The sequence below is a fragment of the Lynx canadensis genome, chromosome E2, assembly GCF_007474595.2.
Source record: "Lynx canadensis isolate LIC74 chromosome E2, mLynCan4.pri.v2, whole genome shotgun sequence".
Taxonomy (NCBI): Eukaryota; Metazoa; Chordata; class Mammalia; order Carnivora; family Felidae; genus Lynx; species Lynx canadensis.
In genome coordinates, this window is record NC_044317.1 from 7,238,641 (window position 1) to 7,255,533 (window position 16,893).

General features: G+C 47.2%; 1 protein-coding gene across 5 annotated transcripts; it reads left to right on the forward strand.

Annotated features, from left to right (window-relative positions):
* Positions 1-1,730: 1,730 nt before the first annotated feature.
* On the forward strand, positions 1,731-13,468 carry CE2H16orf46 (chromosome E2 C16orf46 homolog). Of its 5 annotated transcripts, none has more exons than XM_032591403.1 (5): positions 1,731-1,940; positions 5,401-5,484; positions 6,859-7,618; positions 8,261-8,508; positions 11,239-13,468. In XM_032591403.1, exons 4-5 carry the CDS (start codon positions 8,299-8,301, stop codon positions 12,208-12,210), a joined length of 1,182 nt encoding a protein of 393 aa, XP_032447294.1. In that variant the 5' UTR covers positions 1,731-1,940; positions 5,401-5,484; positions 6,859-7,618; positions 8,261-8,298; the 3' UTR covers positions 12,211-13,468. The 5 variants fall into 5 exon arrangements, with proteins under 5 accessions (XP_032447294.1, XP_030153454.1, XP_032447293.1 ...); XM_030297594.1 differs by having other exon boundaries at positions 6,859-6,928; XM_032591402.1 differs by having other exon boundaries at positions 5,401-6,928.
* Positions 13,469-16,893: the final 3,425 nt, after the last annotated feature.

The window sequence follows — 16,893 nt, forward strand, 5'->3', positions numbered from 1 at the left end:
TGGGACTAGGGGAGGAACAGCCCCACCCATTTCATTCTGATACACTTCTGATACTGATAAATTTAGTATTTATCAACACGTAATACATTCCTACTGTCTGTCAGATGAGTAGGAATGGAGATAATTCTCAATCCGGAAAAACAAGGAACTGTTTCAGCCTTATGGTCTTATGAAAAAATTTAAGTTTGATTTTCAAATTATTCTTTTATTGAACAGGAAAATGACAAGACTACTCAATAAATCTTTGACCATAAATGTCAGAATAAAGTTCTGTGTAGTAAGAATAAAAATACAAATATGAATAAGTAGAAAAAGGAAGAATTTACATCCTGTAATTCGTTTATATTTTGAAAGTATTGGTGGGTATCAAACTCATTAAATTTACATTTCTTTCAATACTTTTCAAAAAGTGGTGTAATTTTTTAATGTTTATTTTTGACAGCGAGCATGAGCGGGGGAGGGGGAGAGAGAAAGTGACAGGATCCAAGCAAACGCCACACCCCCACACCGTCAAGTGCAGAGCCTGATGCGGGGCTCAAACTCACCAACTGTGATACCATTACCTGAGCCACCCAGGTGCCTCTGAAGTTACGCAGTTTTGTACAACTGTTTTAGGCATACCATTTACTTCCAGGTTGTGATATACAACAAGATCCAAATATGCATATTGTAGGTAAAGAAATGATATCCAAAAAAGTCATATCTAGAAAAGTATTTGTTGTAACATCCTAGAGCAATGTTACACAAGTCTTTCCATAGGCTCCCTAGACTTTCTAATACGGTATGTTCGGTGCAAAAGCAGTAATACAAAGCCATCTCTCCAAATGCCTCTTAATCACAGTGCCGTGAAAGACATTCTAATGCATTTATACAAGACAAACATTCACACTTGAAAAAACTAGAAAGCAGACGGGCTTTGGAATCAGACTTGAGCTGAGTCCAGACACAGGTTCCCAGCCTTGGCTGCGCCTTGAGGTGCCCAAAAGTAACAGGACCAAAGGGAGAGGAGCAGGGGGTGGCTAGCCTTCCACTGTTCCAGTTCCTCATCTGACTTCGGGATGTGATCACGGCCATTTCCCTTCGTTCGTTTACAAAATGCCCATGCCCGCCTCACAGCGCTGTACCGCGACAAGTTCAACGGGTGCTACCCTCGTGCCGCCGGTGGATTCAAACTAGCACCTACCCGTTGAGCAACTGGGGGCCAGAAAGTTAAGGATGAGGAGATTCCACTAGAAACTTGGCCCGCATCACCCTCCCGCAGTCGTTCTCCTGGAGAAGGGGCGGTCTGGGGACAGCTAGCAAAGTCGGGAACCTAAAGAGTGGAGGCCACGGATGCTGCTGAGCATCCGACAACGCGCAGGACAGCCCCCGCCTCCCCCCAGCACCATCCCGCCCAGGCCAGCAGTGCGCGCCCGTGAGTGGAGGCCGGTCCTCGTTACTAACTCCAGCGTCCGGCGGGCATGAAGCCGATGCGTCTACTTCCCTGACTCGCGCTCGGGCTCACACCTTACCTCAAACGCCGCCTCGGGCGCCCACCTCGGGCCAGGGAACCTCTCTCCCGTGGAAGGTGCGCAGCCGCGCAGAGCCTGCCGGGAGCACGTGCCCAGGGCCGTCAGCCAGCAGCGCCTCCCGCGCTCAGCTTTGTTACGCCAGCGGGCTTGGCGTCACTTCCGCCACAGACCCCGCGGGCCCCGCCCACCGCCGCGCTCCGCCCCCAGCGCGTCCGTAACCCGGGGCAACTGTCGCCCTCGCCCGCTGCGGGGGTACTTGGTTGTCCCGGAGCCTTCCATCCTGTGGGCCCCACAGAAGGGTGTGAGCGGCCGCGGCCGCTTCCCCGCCTCCCGGCCAAGGCCCCGGACCACTGCACGGGCGGCGGAGCGAGAGGCCCTGCCCAGTTCGAAAGGAAGCTGCGCCCCGAGGCCGGGAGGCAAAAGGGGGAGGTAGTGTGGAACAGGGGAGGGGCTGGAATAAGAGTGGGAGGGGCCCAGGGGGGCGGTGAGTATGTGGGTGGGGCGGTGGGAGGAGCCGCAGAGGGGACGGAGCTCTGTGGGGGAGGGGCAAAGGGAGGAAGGGGAGGGGCTCGTGGGCAAGGGGGGACGTTTTGCTGGAGAGGACAACTCTTGAAAGAAGAGTAGGCATCTTTTGTGACACGGTAGGAGCTGCTGGATGCTGGAGGAAGAGAAGGAGCTACCTAAGGAACAAAGAGGGATCTTGGAAGAAGGGAAGGAGACTGGGGGAAGGGGAGGGGCTATTCTAGTAAAGAGAAGAGTCCGCTGTGAAACGCCTAGGCTTTAGGAGCAACAGGTGGATTGCGTGTATTTGATGACTTGTGCTTTCGTGTAGACTTGTAAACTGGGTGATACCCAGAAGACAGGAGTTGCTTTACTCTTTTATCCCCGGAGTTAGGCATCTAATAGGCACTGAGTGAGTGAATGGGTGGAAAGAGCGGAAAGCTGGGAGACTGGGACTGCAGTAAAAAAGGTCTGATCTGGAGGGATGATTCCCCTAGGAATCATTCTATGCATCATCAAAGCTGCTGTGCTCTGTGGACACATAATAAGTATAAGGCACAGATAATTAACATGGAGAGATAAGATTTATACTCTTGAAAACGTGAACAAATTGTGCGAGTGGTGCATGTGCTTCGCTTTGAGGCAAAGATTCAACTCCCCGCCAAATTGTGTTCTAAAACTGTAAATTAGATTGAAGTCTTCAATCATTTTCCTTTAGAAACTTTATTACCAGTGATCAGCATGCCCAAGCCAATCTTCAAGACTTATTGAACCACTTCATATGCCTGAAGCTTAGCTCTCTATTAAGAAATTTCACTTCTACCATGCCTCACAGTGTTTCTATTCATTGATTTCTTCTTTCCATACATTGTTAAGGATCCACAGAACATCCATTCAGAATTCCAGCTGAGGCTGCCAGGAAACCATCTTTCTCTCCTAGCTGAAATTCTGACATAGATTGAAAATTCCTTTAAACTTGAAACTTCCAGGAAGATGGAGGTGGGGAGTAGGGCATGGTGTAGAGCCAAGGTGGTGGCAGGAGTTTTGAGAGATTATAGCTTGCTTTTGACTTAAACCCCCCGCGGGGGCTTTTCACCTCCTCTCCTGGCCCATCAACATTCCCCTCACCGTTAATTGCCTGGGAATGTGTCAGCCAGGTGTAGGAATCTAGAGTAAGGATTTGGAATCTTTTTATATAAGCCATGGCAAATAGGTGGCGCACATGCTACCTCTCTTTATTCCCTGGCTGACATCGTTAATCAACCACAGACCTCTTTCCTCCAGTGTCCAAGTCTTAACATCCTTCTCAACACAACCTTCCAGTTGTATTGGAACTGTTTGGAACTGACAATCATCCCTAACATAGACAATAAATTTTTTAAAAACTAATGTTTATTTTTGAGAGAGAGGGCGAGCAGGGGAGAGGAAGAGAGAGAGACACAGAATCCAAAGCAGGTTCCAGGCTCTGAGCTGTTGGCACAGAGCCTGACTTGGGACTCACACTCATGAACTGCCAGATCATGACCTGAGCCGAAGTCAGGCACTTAACCAACCGAGCCACCCAGGCAGCCCTAAATATTTTAAAAATAAATAGACATCAATGTAAATGTAAATTCCTATAACGCCTGGTAAAATTCCTTTTTTTAAGAAATGGGTGCACCTGGGTGGCTCAGTCGGTGAAGTGTCCAAGTCTTGATTTTGGCTCAGGTCATGATCTCACAGACATGAGATCGAACCCTGCATTGGGCTCCAGGCTCAGCATGGAGCCTGTTTAGGATTCTCTCTCTCCCACTCCCTCTGCCTCTCATTCTGCCACCCCTCGTCACGCTCATGCACGCGCTCTCCCTCTCTCTCAAAAATAAATAAATAACCTAAAAGAAAAAAGATTGCCTAAATTGATAGATCAAGAATGCTGTAGATGAGATTTATACATGTAGGCCAGATAATTGTATAGCGAGGTGAATTTACACCTGGTTGGTACTTAATAAACGTCCAAGTACAAGGCATATCCACATGGCATTGTCCTTTACCTTCTCCTCACCAACATTTTATCAGTGACTTAAGAGGACGTATGCCCCTCAAATTAGTAAAGTGTTAAAGTGGAAAGGAATGGCTAAACTGTGGGGTGTCACAGTCAGATTCACTGTTATCTAAGCAGGTTGGATTGGTGGTCCAACATGGAGAAAATTTTAGAAGGATCAGATCCATTTAGAGGTCTATATCTAGCAAAAAAAAAGAAAAGAAAAAAAAGAAAATAATTCAAAAAGAAAATTAACGGCATGTATGTGGAGTGAAGAAGACAGGGATTATTAACAATTCATGTGGGGAAAAAAATGTAGAAGTTATAGTTGACCCCAAGCTCAGTGTTAATCAAGGTTGTGATATAGCTTAAAAAAAAAATGCAGCAATCTTTGTTCAATTAGTAGGTGTAGATTTTAGAGCAAAGAGAGTCAGATTTCAAACTAGACATTTCTCGCCAGACCACATTTGAAATATTTTTCAAATACTCATTTGAAAGTTACTATATTTCCTCATTTCCAGGTACTATATTTTAAAGACATTGACAGGCAATTGGGCATTCTTAAGATGAGGGAATTTGAGATTCCCATCTGAAGAAATAATAGCTTCAGTTATTTTCAGGATTATCAGATGTTGCTTTTGGGAGCAACACCAGGAACTGAGAGGCATAATTTTCAGGCTTGCGGATGTCTTGTTTTGAGAACATTCTAATCTTTAGAGCTACCAGTGGAATGAAAAAAGATGCTTTTAAAGTAATGAGCTCTCAGTTATAGGAATGTAAAGCTCCATGGAAGTGAGGAAAGTGGAATAGCATGACCTACTGATTTACCTCACATCTGTAAACTAGCCATAATTTTACTCTCAGAAAATATGACTATTACATCCATGCAAATCTTTACATTTCAACATCAAAGTAAGAGTGCATATAATTTGTAAGAAATCACATATCCACTCTTTTTAGCTGATCTTTAATTGCTTCTTGTACGTTTCTTTTCTTTTTTAAAAAAAAATTTTGATGTGTATTTAATTTTGAGAGAGAGAGAAGAGAGACAGAGTGTAAGAAGAGGAGGGGCAGAGAGAGAGGGAGACGCAGAATTCGAAGCAGGCTCCAGGCTCTGAGCTGTCATCACAGAGCCCAATGCAGGGCTCGAACTCACAAACCATGAGATCATGACGTGAGCCGAAGTTGGACGCTTAACCAACTGAGCCACCCAAGCACCCCGCTTCTTGTACATTTCTATTTGTTATCTCTTACATGAGCTGGAAGACAAGAATAGGCAATACAACTTGAAGGCACGATTATTGGAGAAAAATTTAACACTAAGACTGTTCTCTCCACTAACTGACTTTTTTTTTTTTTTCTAATTAGAAAAGACCACCAACATTCTGTTTTAGTAGTGGGGCATCCTGACCCAGCTTGAACATCCGTGTCTCAGGGGAGCATCGCAATCTGGTATGCAGTAATCTGACCATTTGACTAAGGATACTGTGGTTACTGACTTCAGAGATGATTCTTCACTTTTGGTCACAAGGAGCCAATATTGTTCCCATGATCCTCCATGAAAGGAGTCACGTACTCACAAAATGCGGTATTTATAACAAACATGTAAAGTGCTTACAACAACGCCTGGCGCGTAAAAAGAGCTATGTAACCGCTTATTTTTATTACTTAATATTACCGTCACCTGGGTTTCTTTTGGCACTTTGGAATATGATGTGACTGGCACTTCTGGTACCCTCACTGGGTCCGACTTCCACTGACTCCAGAACAGGGCCTTCCCCGAGACCGCCTCTTTGGCCCCCGCTGTTCCTTTGTCTCGATATAGACATACGTAGAGATAATCTTGTCCTCCTCTCAGATTTCGCAGTTCCTCATGACCTCCAACAAATAGTCGGAGGAGCTGGAGATGGTTAACCTGAGAGAGAGAAGAGCACGTGCAGCCTTTTCACAGGGCTGTTGGAAAGCTGAGGCATCGGGCAGCCTTCGGATCGATGACTCTTCAGCCTTTTTGTAGCCACAGACGGCTTTGTGACACTGATGCGGGCCCCTTCCTGGAAGAGGGCTTGAGCATTTTCAGAGGTGTCCTAGACCTCGTGAAGCCCACCCATGGCTGGGAAGGCTTTCCCTCACAGAGCCGTGCTCTGGAGCACAAAATGAGGACGCCAAGTGGAGGATATTGAGGGGGCAGGGCAGCCAGTGCTGGTTCCCTATAAGGAAGCTCTTCCTCAGAGCCCTGCTGCGTTGTACGGTCGCCCAGGGTGGTTTTTACGATAGCGATGGCCAGACTTGGCCCAGACCAATTAGAATCAGGATCTCTGTGGGCAGGATGTGGGCCTGATGATTCCAAGGTGCTGCCAACTTTGAGAACCAGTAAATTAGAGCTCTTTGCCATTGAACAGACTTTCTAAGTAGTGAGCACCTTGCCAGCAGAGATACTTCAAGCACAGAACTTTTTTTTTCTTATTGATTTGAACATTCTAACGATACTTCATGTCTCCTGAACAATATCTCTTTTCCTCTATTACCTCACGCGTACAGTTATCGTTTAAATACGTGGCTTTGCTTTGGAATCTGCTTTTTTCCTTCCGAACTGCATACTTGTTAAGTCCTTTGGGTTGTGCGGCATAAATGTATTTGTAATTCAGAAGAGAACAGGACCGGGTCCGGAGCTTCCTTGGCCTGAGCCGTGCCTGAAGTGGAATTTTACAAGATGAAAGGACCGGGCCGGTTTGCACAGTCTGGCCCTTAATCATGCTTCTGTTTCTAAAGAGAATAGCACTCCTGGTTTTCAGTCACTTCTTTTTCCCTTTTTTTCTCCCCCTTCAGATTTCACTCATTTCCTCTGATGTCTCACTGGAAAAGATAAGGATGTCCAAAGATATCTGACCTTCCATAGGTAAACGGAATTTTATTAGCATCAAAATGCCCCTTTAAGCCTATATGAAAAAGCCAAAATGGTAATTAAACAGATATCGTTATACGAAGTTACCTCAACAGAAAATGTTACAAGTGGGCTTCTGGCAGGGATCGCGTCAGGGTGAGAGAAAGCAACGTGTGTCATCCCAGTGGCCTCTGTGTCATTATAAGCAAGGAAAGCTCAAGAAGGCGCTGGCTGTCCCTCAGCATACAGCTGGACCATTGGAGGTCCCCAGGCTCTGAGATTCATCTCTGCCGCTTGCGGGGTCCCCAGGAGGAGCATCTGCCTGTAGGAAGGTAGTATAAGCACACCCGTCTTCTAGATGAGCAAACAGACCCAGAAAGGTAATTGGCCCAAGGTCGTGCGGCTAGCAATAAGATTGGAACCCTGGCTGTTTGGCAACCAGATCTGTGCTCCTGATCAGGACGATGACTTTCCTATCTCTTTGACTGGATTATCAATGCCAAGTTCCGTTTTTCAACCTGAGAAAACATCAGTTAAGGATAGACAGCATCACCCTCAGCATCACTGCCACCACCGCCGTCACCACCACACGGGGTACTAGTGTGCACGGGGGCTGCCATGACATGGCATCACCACAGACCGAGCGGCTTGAATGACAGAAATGCACTGCCTCACAGTCCCGGAAGCTGGAACTCCAAAATCAAGGTATCGACGGAGTTGGTTCCTTCCGAGGGCCGTGAGGGAAGGATCTGCTCCGGGACCCCCTCCGTGGCTTGCAGTCTTCAACCTGGGCCTCCTCACACGGCCTCCCTCTCTGCGTGTCTGTGTCCAGATCACCCTTTTCGTAAGAACACCAATCATCCAGGGTAGATCAGGGTAGATTAGTGAGCAGACTGACTTCGTCTAGACCACATGCTGCCTAGCCTCTGCCTGGTGTCCAGAGTTGCCGGAAAGGGAAAGAAGAGGCTGGGCTGCACGCGTGCTCAACACATTTCCCATGGTGTTAGCACAGTAGCATCTGGACTGTTTTGAAGTGGAGGGTAGGGGTGCTTGACCCTATATTCCTTGCTGTGCTCTATGCCATGATCCGGGATAGAGACCGAGCTGACATCTCCCTGTCTGCTTTTCCTCGATCCCAACTTTGGTCTTTAATTAAACCCATTAGCCTTTCAAATTGGCTAATATCGATATCTTTTATAATATCGATAGCTGGCAATGGATGCGTTTGTAATATTTCTTGTCGGTCTCTTCGTGAATGTGTCTTGACGTTATTTCGCCCGAGTTGTCGAGTTGATCTTTAAGAAACCAGTATTAAAAACTAAGTTCAGCCCTCATTTCATGCTGCAGGAAGAAGATGTTAAAAACCTTCAGCAACTATCACGGTGATGGATCTCTGTCAGGAAAATGCGGCTGAGTTAGAAAATAGTGAAAACGATGAGACTCAAAGCCCAGAAAAAACGGAATTAACCTATACTTGCCCAGATGAAAGAAGCGAGAAGAATCACGTTTGCTGTCTTCTCCACATCAGCGACATGACGCTTGAACAAGACGAAAAAGCCCGTGACTTCGTCATCGGAACTGGATGGGAAGAAGCCGTGAGTATCTTCCTCACTGAGGTGTCTCACACGCCTGTGTTTTGGTGCAGGCCTTTGGCTTTTTTCAAAAATAGTTATTACCCAAAAAAATCGATAAATGATCAAGACAGGAAGTTTAGGAATAGAGGTACAATATAAATAATGATAATAGCGGTACCTTTTATTGGGTGTTTGTGGCCAGTTAGTACTGGCCAGCACAGGACTCAGTGCTTTACACACATCAGTTCATTCAGCCTCTCAACAGCTCTATGAGGCACGTATTATTGAGGCCTTACTTTTGGGACAAGGACAGTGAGGCACCCAAAATGTGAAAGAGTGTGTCGGTGGCCAAGGCAGGGCTCGAATCCAGCTCTTCTGGGCTCCAGACCCCAAGCTCCTTAACTGCTGGGCTAAGCTCCCCAAGAGACATGAGATTTCCGTCCTAGTGGTTCCACTCAGAACTCCGTGGGTTTATTCTTAAACTATTCTTAGAATCAATACTAGAATCCTAAATTTAGGACTGTAAGGATGTCACATTGGAAAAGATTAGGATGTCGAAAGATATCTGACCTTCCATAGGTAAACAGAACTTTATTAGCATCAAGTTCAGTGATTCCTAGGTGATGCTTGGCAATGTCCCACAACTAGGGATGAGGGGAAGGGGGTGCTACTGGCGTCTACTGGGCTGAGGCCAGGCATGCTGCATATCCTGTAGTGCCCAGGACAGCCCCTGCCACAGGGAATGGCCCGGCTCTGTGTTCGTTCAGGAGTGCCATCACAGAGTACCACACTCTGGGGAGCTCGCGCAACAGACATTTCTTTGTCACAGTAATGGACGGTGGGCATCCAGGATCCGGGTGCCAGCGTGGCTGGGTTCTGAGCAGGGAGCCTCTTCCCGGTTTTGTGCTCACATGGCCCTCCTTGGTGGTGCAAGCAGAGAGGGACCCCTTATCGCCTCTTCGTCTTATAAGGGCACGAATCCCATTATGAGGGCCCCACCGTCTTGACTTCATCAACCCTAGTTACTTCCCAAAGGCCCCACCTCCAAATTCCATCACTTTGGGGACTCGGGCTTCAACATAGGAATCTGGGGAAACACAATCATGCAATCCATAACACGCCCTAAACGTCAGAAGTGCTGAGGTTGAGAGACCCTGATCTAATTATGACTATGGAAATGGAGGCCAAGACACGGCAGAGCAAGCAACCCCCCAGCCCACTTGGCGGTTGATGGAGCCGTGTCTGCAGGACCCTTGTCTTGTGCTCTCTCTGCGGCACCACCCACCCCTGCCTTGCTCCCACCAGATCAGTCAGTGTTACAGACAGTTGTACCTGAGGATCTGCCTTTCCAAGTTTAGAAGGTTCTGTTCACCACTGGAAAGTAACGACTTTGCAATGTGTACATATCCAAAGGCTGTTCAGAATTCAAGAATCTTCTTGAAAGAAATGCCGCACGTGCCCCGTGCCTAGAGTATGTTTGCCGCTCACGGTCTGTCGAGGATGATCGTGCCACAGCATCTCCTTCCGCTTAACCACCTGCTGCCCTTCACTCTCTCCGGCCACCCAGCCCTGCCCGGCTCCTTGGGCGGCCTTATCTCAGCAGGTGTGACAGAGGCCTGTCTTGCACTGGCTTGTGGCCCTTTGGTACTTCCTGTGCTGGTGCCGCGGGCCTGGCTGCCAGCACGTGAATGAGGACGGAGAGCACTCTGCTGGCAGCGATTTACGAGCGGTTCCTGTGTGTAGAACCAAGGGATCTCACAGCATGGGGTGCCTCGGGACTGTTCACTTCTGGCCCACACCGGCCCGACACAAGGGGCCTTTCCTGTCACTATGTTGGTCTCTCCCTATTGGAGCCCTGGGGGCACCCACACCACTCGGGAGCTCTGTGGGGACTCCGGAGGGAGGCACAGTCACCTTGCAGTTGCGCTTGGCTCTTGATCCTGGCAGAAATCTGGACCTTTGTGCCAATGTTTAGCCTACTTGTGACAGCCTACCTGTGAGGATCAAAAGAGCCAGGTGTCATTGACCCCCATCTCTGGACTTGGATCCCCTGTCAGGCCACCTGAACACCCTGGAGATACAAATGCTTTGTACCAGCCTCAACCCAAGGCTCACATGGGGTGCTTTTTTAAAACCCCCTGCCCAAGTCCATCTTTTGAGTATGGGCTTAGTGTGTTGGGGTGAAGCTCAGGGATCTGGAGTTTACGCAGCAGCTCTGGTGACTCAGGGTCAAGGAGGTGGAGGACATTTGCTGACTCATCAGGCACACCTGTTTAGTAGATGAGACAGAACATCTGTAAACATCCGTAGAAAGATTAAAGTTCCAGATTACTCTGGGATTGTGACCTGAGCCAAAACCAAGAATTGGATGCTTAACTGACTGAGCCACCCAGGTGCCCCATAAATACAAACAGTTCTGATTTTAAGAGCTCTGGCTTTATTTTAATGTGCATCTGAAAAAGTATATAGCCAGCACATCAAGATGCCCATGTATGGTATTTTTGCCTAGTATTTTAGTATTAAACCCTATTGCTAGGGTTTCAGATTAACAAATACTCCTACAAATGCTATTGCCAATACTATCACTTAGTATGAGGCTAAAATAGAGTGAAAATTTTTAAAAAATGGTGAGTCAGTTTTAAGAAAAATATCAGGTCAAATAGGATGGCCCAAATAGGGATGTGTCCAGAGCTGGGGCAGCTAGATTTGAGCAGCTCGGCCGGGAGTAGTAACATGCTGCTGTATTTGCAGGTACAGGGCTGGGGAAGGACATCTCCAACGGCCTGCATCTGGTCCAGGAGGAAGCTTAAAAAGGCGAGGGTGAGAGAAAGTGCCAGCAGCTGCTTCCTCTGTGTCAGTCTCTCCCAAGGGAGTTCTGAGGCCGGGCCTCAGTCGGAGGTGGGGAAGTTGGGGTCCGTGGGTCTCGAGAAGGCTCAAGGCAGCCCCTCCCAGACTCAGGGGACCCGCCGAGGCCCCACCACTGCCTCCAGGGAGATTAGCAAGATCTGCTTTCCCACTTCCAGTCAGGGAGAGAAAAAAAGTCTGCAAATAAAGGAGTTTATTTGGTGCAAGGAAGACTGGGCCACCCCTGAGGCTATTAGGGGCAAGGGCCCGGGCCAAGGTCCCTCCATCTCAGACTCCTTGACTTCCAGGGCCCTTTTAGTCCTGCCTCCCCTGAAGGCTTCACCCCCATACGGCTTGGATGTTCTGGGTAAGAAGAGTAAGAACTTTTTCTTGCAGCCAGAAGAGAAGGTGCTGAGTGTGGAAAAGGATGAGTGTGTGGCTTGTGCGTGTGGACTGAAAAGGGTTGACGGGAAAGGTGAAGAGAGACCTGTTGAGCTGGCCAAGCACCCTAAGGTCAATGACACATTGCCTTTCCCTCCCCGGGCGGCCCCCGCACCCCTGCTGGCGGATCACGAGAGGGGCTGCCTGCACTGGTCCTTCCTGCCTGAGAAACACCTGGTGTGCCCTCCCAATCCCGGCAACGCGCGCTGTCTGGCCACCGTGCAGCTTTTGCAGAAACAGGGGGCGCAAAACTACAAAGCCAAATTCAAAGCCAGGGAGCCAAGACCTGCCGTGAACACCCAAAAGCTCGTTCTCACGGAGGCCAAGCAGGAAAACAGGCCCAAAACGTTGGAGACCAAAGTGTTCCCGAAAACTCTCTTGCCCTCCCTCACAGTGAGCAGAGTTGTTATTCCTGTCTCCACTCACAGACTCCTCTGAGTTGCCACAATAGAATTCCCTGGGAATGACCACTGTTTGAAGTTCATTCATCCTCTCCCTGTCTCTCTCTCCCGCCCCGTCCCATCCTTCTTTTCTGCCGTACTCTTTCCTCCCACCCTCCCTTCCCCTGTCCTTTTTTTGGTAGTAGAACCAGGGGAAATTGAACCTCACTGTATGGGTTCTGATTTATTCTCAAAGCTCCCATATGTATGTGTCACCTGCTTCTGCTGCCTAGCCACTTACAAAATGCAAACGGATAATGCCATTCTTGCCTCTGCCTGCCTCGTCTCTCTACTCCCCGCTGGAAGCCATGCGGATGGTGGGGACTCTGAAGGGCCATCCCTCAGTGATGCCCATGTCAGCCCTGAGCCAACTGGCAGGGGCTCTCTCCTCCCCACCCCAATGCCTTAAGCTTAGCGTAAGGGCTTGTTTAGACCAAATTATTTCCTGATCTCTTGAACCAGGCAGATATCGATTTGTTGCTTCATTTTCTCTTGCAACAAAGATCTGGAACATTGCTTTAATAGATAACTCCAGCCTATGTCCAAATGAATATCCTTGTGTCCAAGGTGTCCTAACCTTATATCCATGGATATACCATATCCACGACATGCTGCATGTGCCAGGGTTTCATATACTTATAGCCTCATGCTAGTCTCCACGTCTGGAAAAGTTTTAGCCACGTGAGGTCTATAAAGTCCATCTTGGGAAGCAGGTTAAGAATAATTTTTTTTTTGAAATGTTGCTGTGATTATTATTGCCACCCTTCAAGCTTCCTCCAGCCTTACCTTCGTCTAATATTTGGGAACTGTACAACTCCAGACAGACACGGAATAGGGATGTTACTTTCTCCCTTCCCCTGTCCTCCTTCCCTCATTTTACCCCAATGCATATTTTCCAAAGTTGTATATAAATTAAACATTTGTAAATGAGTTATATTTTAAGTGCCAAGTGACCACGCTATGTAGAGAAATGCTCTGAAAAACCATTTTGTAATATGAGTAACCACTTAGCTGCTCTGTAATTACGTAGTTTGCATTTGCTTAAGATAGGTTGTACTTGGAACTCTGGACTTCCTGTCCCCCCACATGATGGGTAGACAGAACATATGACTGTGTTTGTAAACATCTGCTTTGGTTTTTGTAATGTCTCTAGTTTAGGTGTTTTTTTCTTTTTCTGTTTCGTGGTTTTTGCAGAACACTGGAAATGCAGAAATGGTTGTAGGACAGCGGTCATTAAAAGGTGTATTTTGCCTACAGAGATTGGACGCTTCTTTATACTTTAGAGGCAGTTTTTAGGTCCTGCCCACCCCTTCCCTGAGTGAAGAAACCATCTGGATTCTGCCCCCAGGAAGCCACTCTGGTTTCCCACTGTGTCTGGACCGTGGCGGTGTTGGACCCGATGCTGCGTGAGGGCCCTCCGGCTCTGGCCCCCGCCCACCTAAGTCAGTGGCTCTGCAAACCCCCTCTTTTAAAGAGCAGGATGAGGACTAAGCTCAGTACACGTAAAACAGGCGAGAGTGTCTCGGGAGGGAAGCCTCTACCAGCGCAGGTGACGGACAGAGCCTCGCCCAGTCAGCCCAGAGGTGTTTACATTTTGAGATCTCGAGGCAGTGTGAAAACACTGATCTGACTTAAAACAGAATATTTTTTTCCTAAGAAAAATTATTTTGCTGAGATAAGGGTTGTAAATTCTATAGATTTGGGGGTAAACATAATAATTTAAAATGAAGAGGAGGGCAGGTCTCAACAAAGGAAGGGCCCAAATTCAAAGATTTGTAGTATCCTTCCTTTTAAGCAAATAATTAGTTTGGCCAACAAAATATTGACTAGGAGACTCCTCTGTGAATAGATAGGCACGTTTCGAATTTGGCATCTCTTTAGGTAATTTTTCAATTAACCTGATTAAACTCCTCTGAGACCTTATTTGCATTAGCCTGGGCTTAGCTTGTTTTCTGTGGAGAAAAATCACTCCAGGTTTTGCCTGTTTCCATTCAGATTAAATCAGGACATCCAGACTGGTCTTTGATGTCCAAGTCTAATGCTTGTTTATTTTTGAGAGAGACAGAGCGTGAGTGGGGGAGGGGCAGAGAGAGGGAGATACAGAATCCAAAGCAGGCTCCAGCCTCCCAGCTGTCAGCACAGAGCCTGACGCGGGGCTCGAACCCACAAACTGCGAGATCATGACCTGAGCCCAAGTCGGATGCTCAACGGACTGAGCCACCCAGGCGCCCCCATGTCCAAGTCTAGATAAAGGCTAAATGTTTAATAGAATGCAGTCCCGATTAGGGTCCTAGGTCACCAACAAAACTTTCAGGGGGAAATCCCACCATTTAAGGGAGTTAAGCATGTTAACATGGGCTCAGTTGGGTTTTGGATCCTCTAGTCTTCTCTAAACCAAGCACAGAGCGGGGCTGTGTTTCATTTCTTGTTGTATTGGTTTGGGATGTGTCATTAACCACTTTCCAAACTCCTATTTTTCTCGAAACCTTATAAATCACCGGATGGAACTGTGGCAGCACCTGACCCAGGGCTCCTGCAGGGCCCGAGGTCACCTTCTGGATGAGGCCAGGCTGAGGCCTGGGGGTGCTGCTGAGGGTCTGGGTGAGGCAAGGGAGGGGCTGGAGGGGTGGGAGACCTGGGCAGACAGATGTCCTGACAGAGAGATGAGGGGGTGGCACTTTTGAAGAGCGAAGGGAAGACTTTAAATCAGAAGATCTGGCTACATTTGGGCAAGCATGCGGGACTTTGGCTCCTCAGGGAGACTTACCCTCATTTTTAGCTTTATTCTATTTATCCTTTGTATTATTGTGAAATTTACCCGTACTTCAAGCACCATGTTATGAAACAATTTGAACCCAGAATCACAATGGTTTTCACTCTCCCTCCCTCCAAGTTCAAGAGCTTCAGGACCCAGAGAGACCACAGAAGCCCAGCCTCTCTCTCCGTGGGTACCCCCAGCTGGCCAAGAAGGCCAAGCTGCAGAACTGGAGGGCTCACATCTGGGGCTCTTTGGGGTCCAGTTCTTGTGCCATCTTGGTGCTGCATTTGGGGGGTACTGAGAAACAAGGTGGGGAATAAACTGAGGGGCTCCTTAGGCTGTGACCAAGGGCATATCAGGGCTATCCCTGGTACCACAGGGAACACTCTCCCACTGTCTGCCAGGCTCATGGGACCCTGGGGCCAGGAGACCCTCAGTGCCACGCTCTTGCCGTCCAGACTACTCGGCCCGGAGTTCTATTAGCCACACAGCGCAAGAATCCCCTTGAATTTACAAGGCACTGTTCTAAGAGTTCTAAGCCCCTTCTGGGTATCCGTCTCTTTATCCTGAGCAAATGCACGGGTGTCAAGGATCATTTTCTCCCACAACCCAAGGAGAAACCAATCAACAGAGTGTGTTCAGTCAGGTCAATTCCCAGGTGTGGAATAGCTGGAGCCCTGGGTGGAAAATACCACATAAGGCAGGAAGAAGGGCTGGAGAATGCCATTCCTTCCTGTAAGCTGGAAACAATTTCAGACACAGGACGTGGTGAAGATGAAGAGGTAATGTACGTAAAACACCAACAGAGATACGTGATTTTTCTGAATGTATTGATCAAATCAAATATAAATAAGCGGATCATTTCCCTTTAATGAATGACTGTCCTCTTAAAATTGTAGAGGGGTGCGTGGGTGGCTCAGGTGGTTAAGTGTTCGACTCTCGAGTTTGGCTCAGGTCATGATCTCACAGTTTGTGGGTTCGAGCCCTGCCCTGCATTGGGCTCTGTGCTGACAGCACAGAGCCTGCTTGAGATTCTCTCTATCCTGCTCTCTCTCTCAAAATAAATAAACTTAAAAAAAAAATTAATGCCATTGTTCAGAATTCCTTACGTATAAGCAATACTCCTAACATCCACTGCTCATGCTAAATCAGTGTGAATATTAAGAGGCTGCCAATACCGTGGATACCACTCCTTACTAGCCCCCGGCAAAACGTGGCACGTATATGTGAAAATAGTTCTTGTTCCTGATTTAGCTCAACCTACAGATATTTCTTCCCTGTGTATCTTTTCATAAGCAGAGAAATTGTTTGATTTTAAAACAATTTAAAACTTGAAAACATACTATAAGCCAGTCTATTTTCAGCACTACAGGACTATTACCAAATTTGTTTTAACGTGCATGTGTTCTGAAGAAAACTAGAAATCAGACATTTAATTTGGGATAAACACCACTAGTTCTGATACTGTTCATGACTCTGGAGGCTTAGTTTCTGTGCCTATTCACCCAACCCTCATGACTGATTTCTGTAATGTAACTTCAGGAAAATGGAATGTCAGAGAGCTACTTATTATGGTAGTTATTTAGAGATCACCAGGAAGGGAAGGATAAAAAGCTGTTAGCAAAAGCAGGAAGAAGATTCCAAGCTTGGAACAAGGTCTTAGTGACATTATACCATGCTAATAAGCTCAGGCCTTTATGCAAAAAAAAAAAAATAAATAAATAAATAAATAAAATAAAAATAATAAAATAAAATAAAAAACCAAAACAAAAAAACCTTTGTTCACATTGAAATGACATGTATAGCTTTGAGAATGACAAAGTCACGAAGGAGATACATTTTCCTTTCAAAGGTTTTCGTTTTTTTCAAATATTTGACCATTTCACGATAAACTAAAAAAGAGTATCACTTATTCTGTTTCGT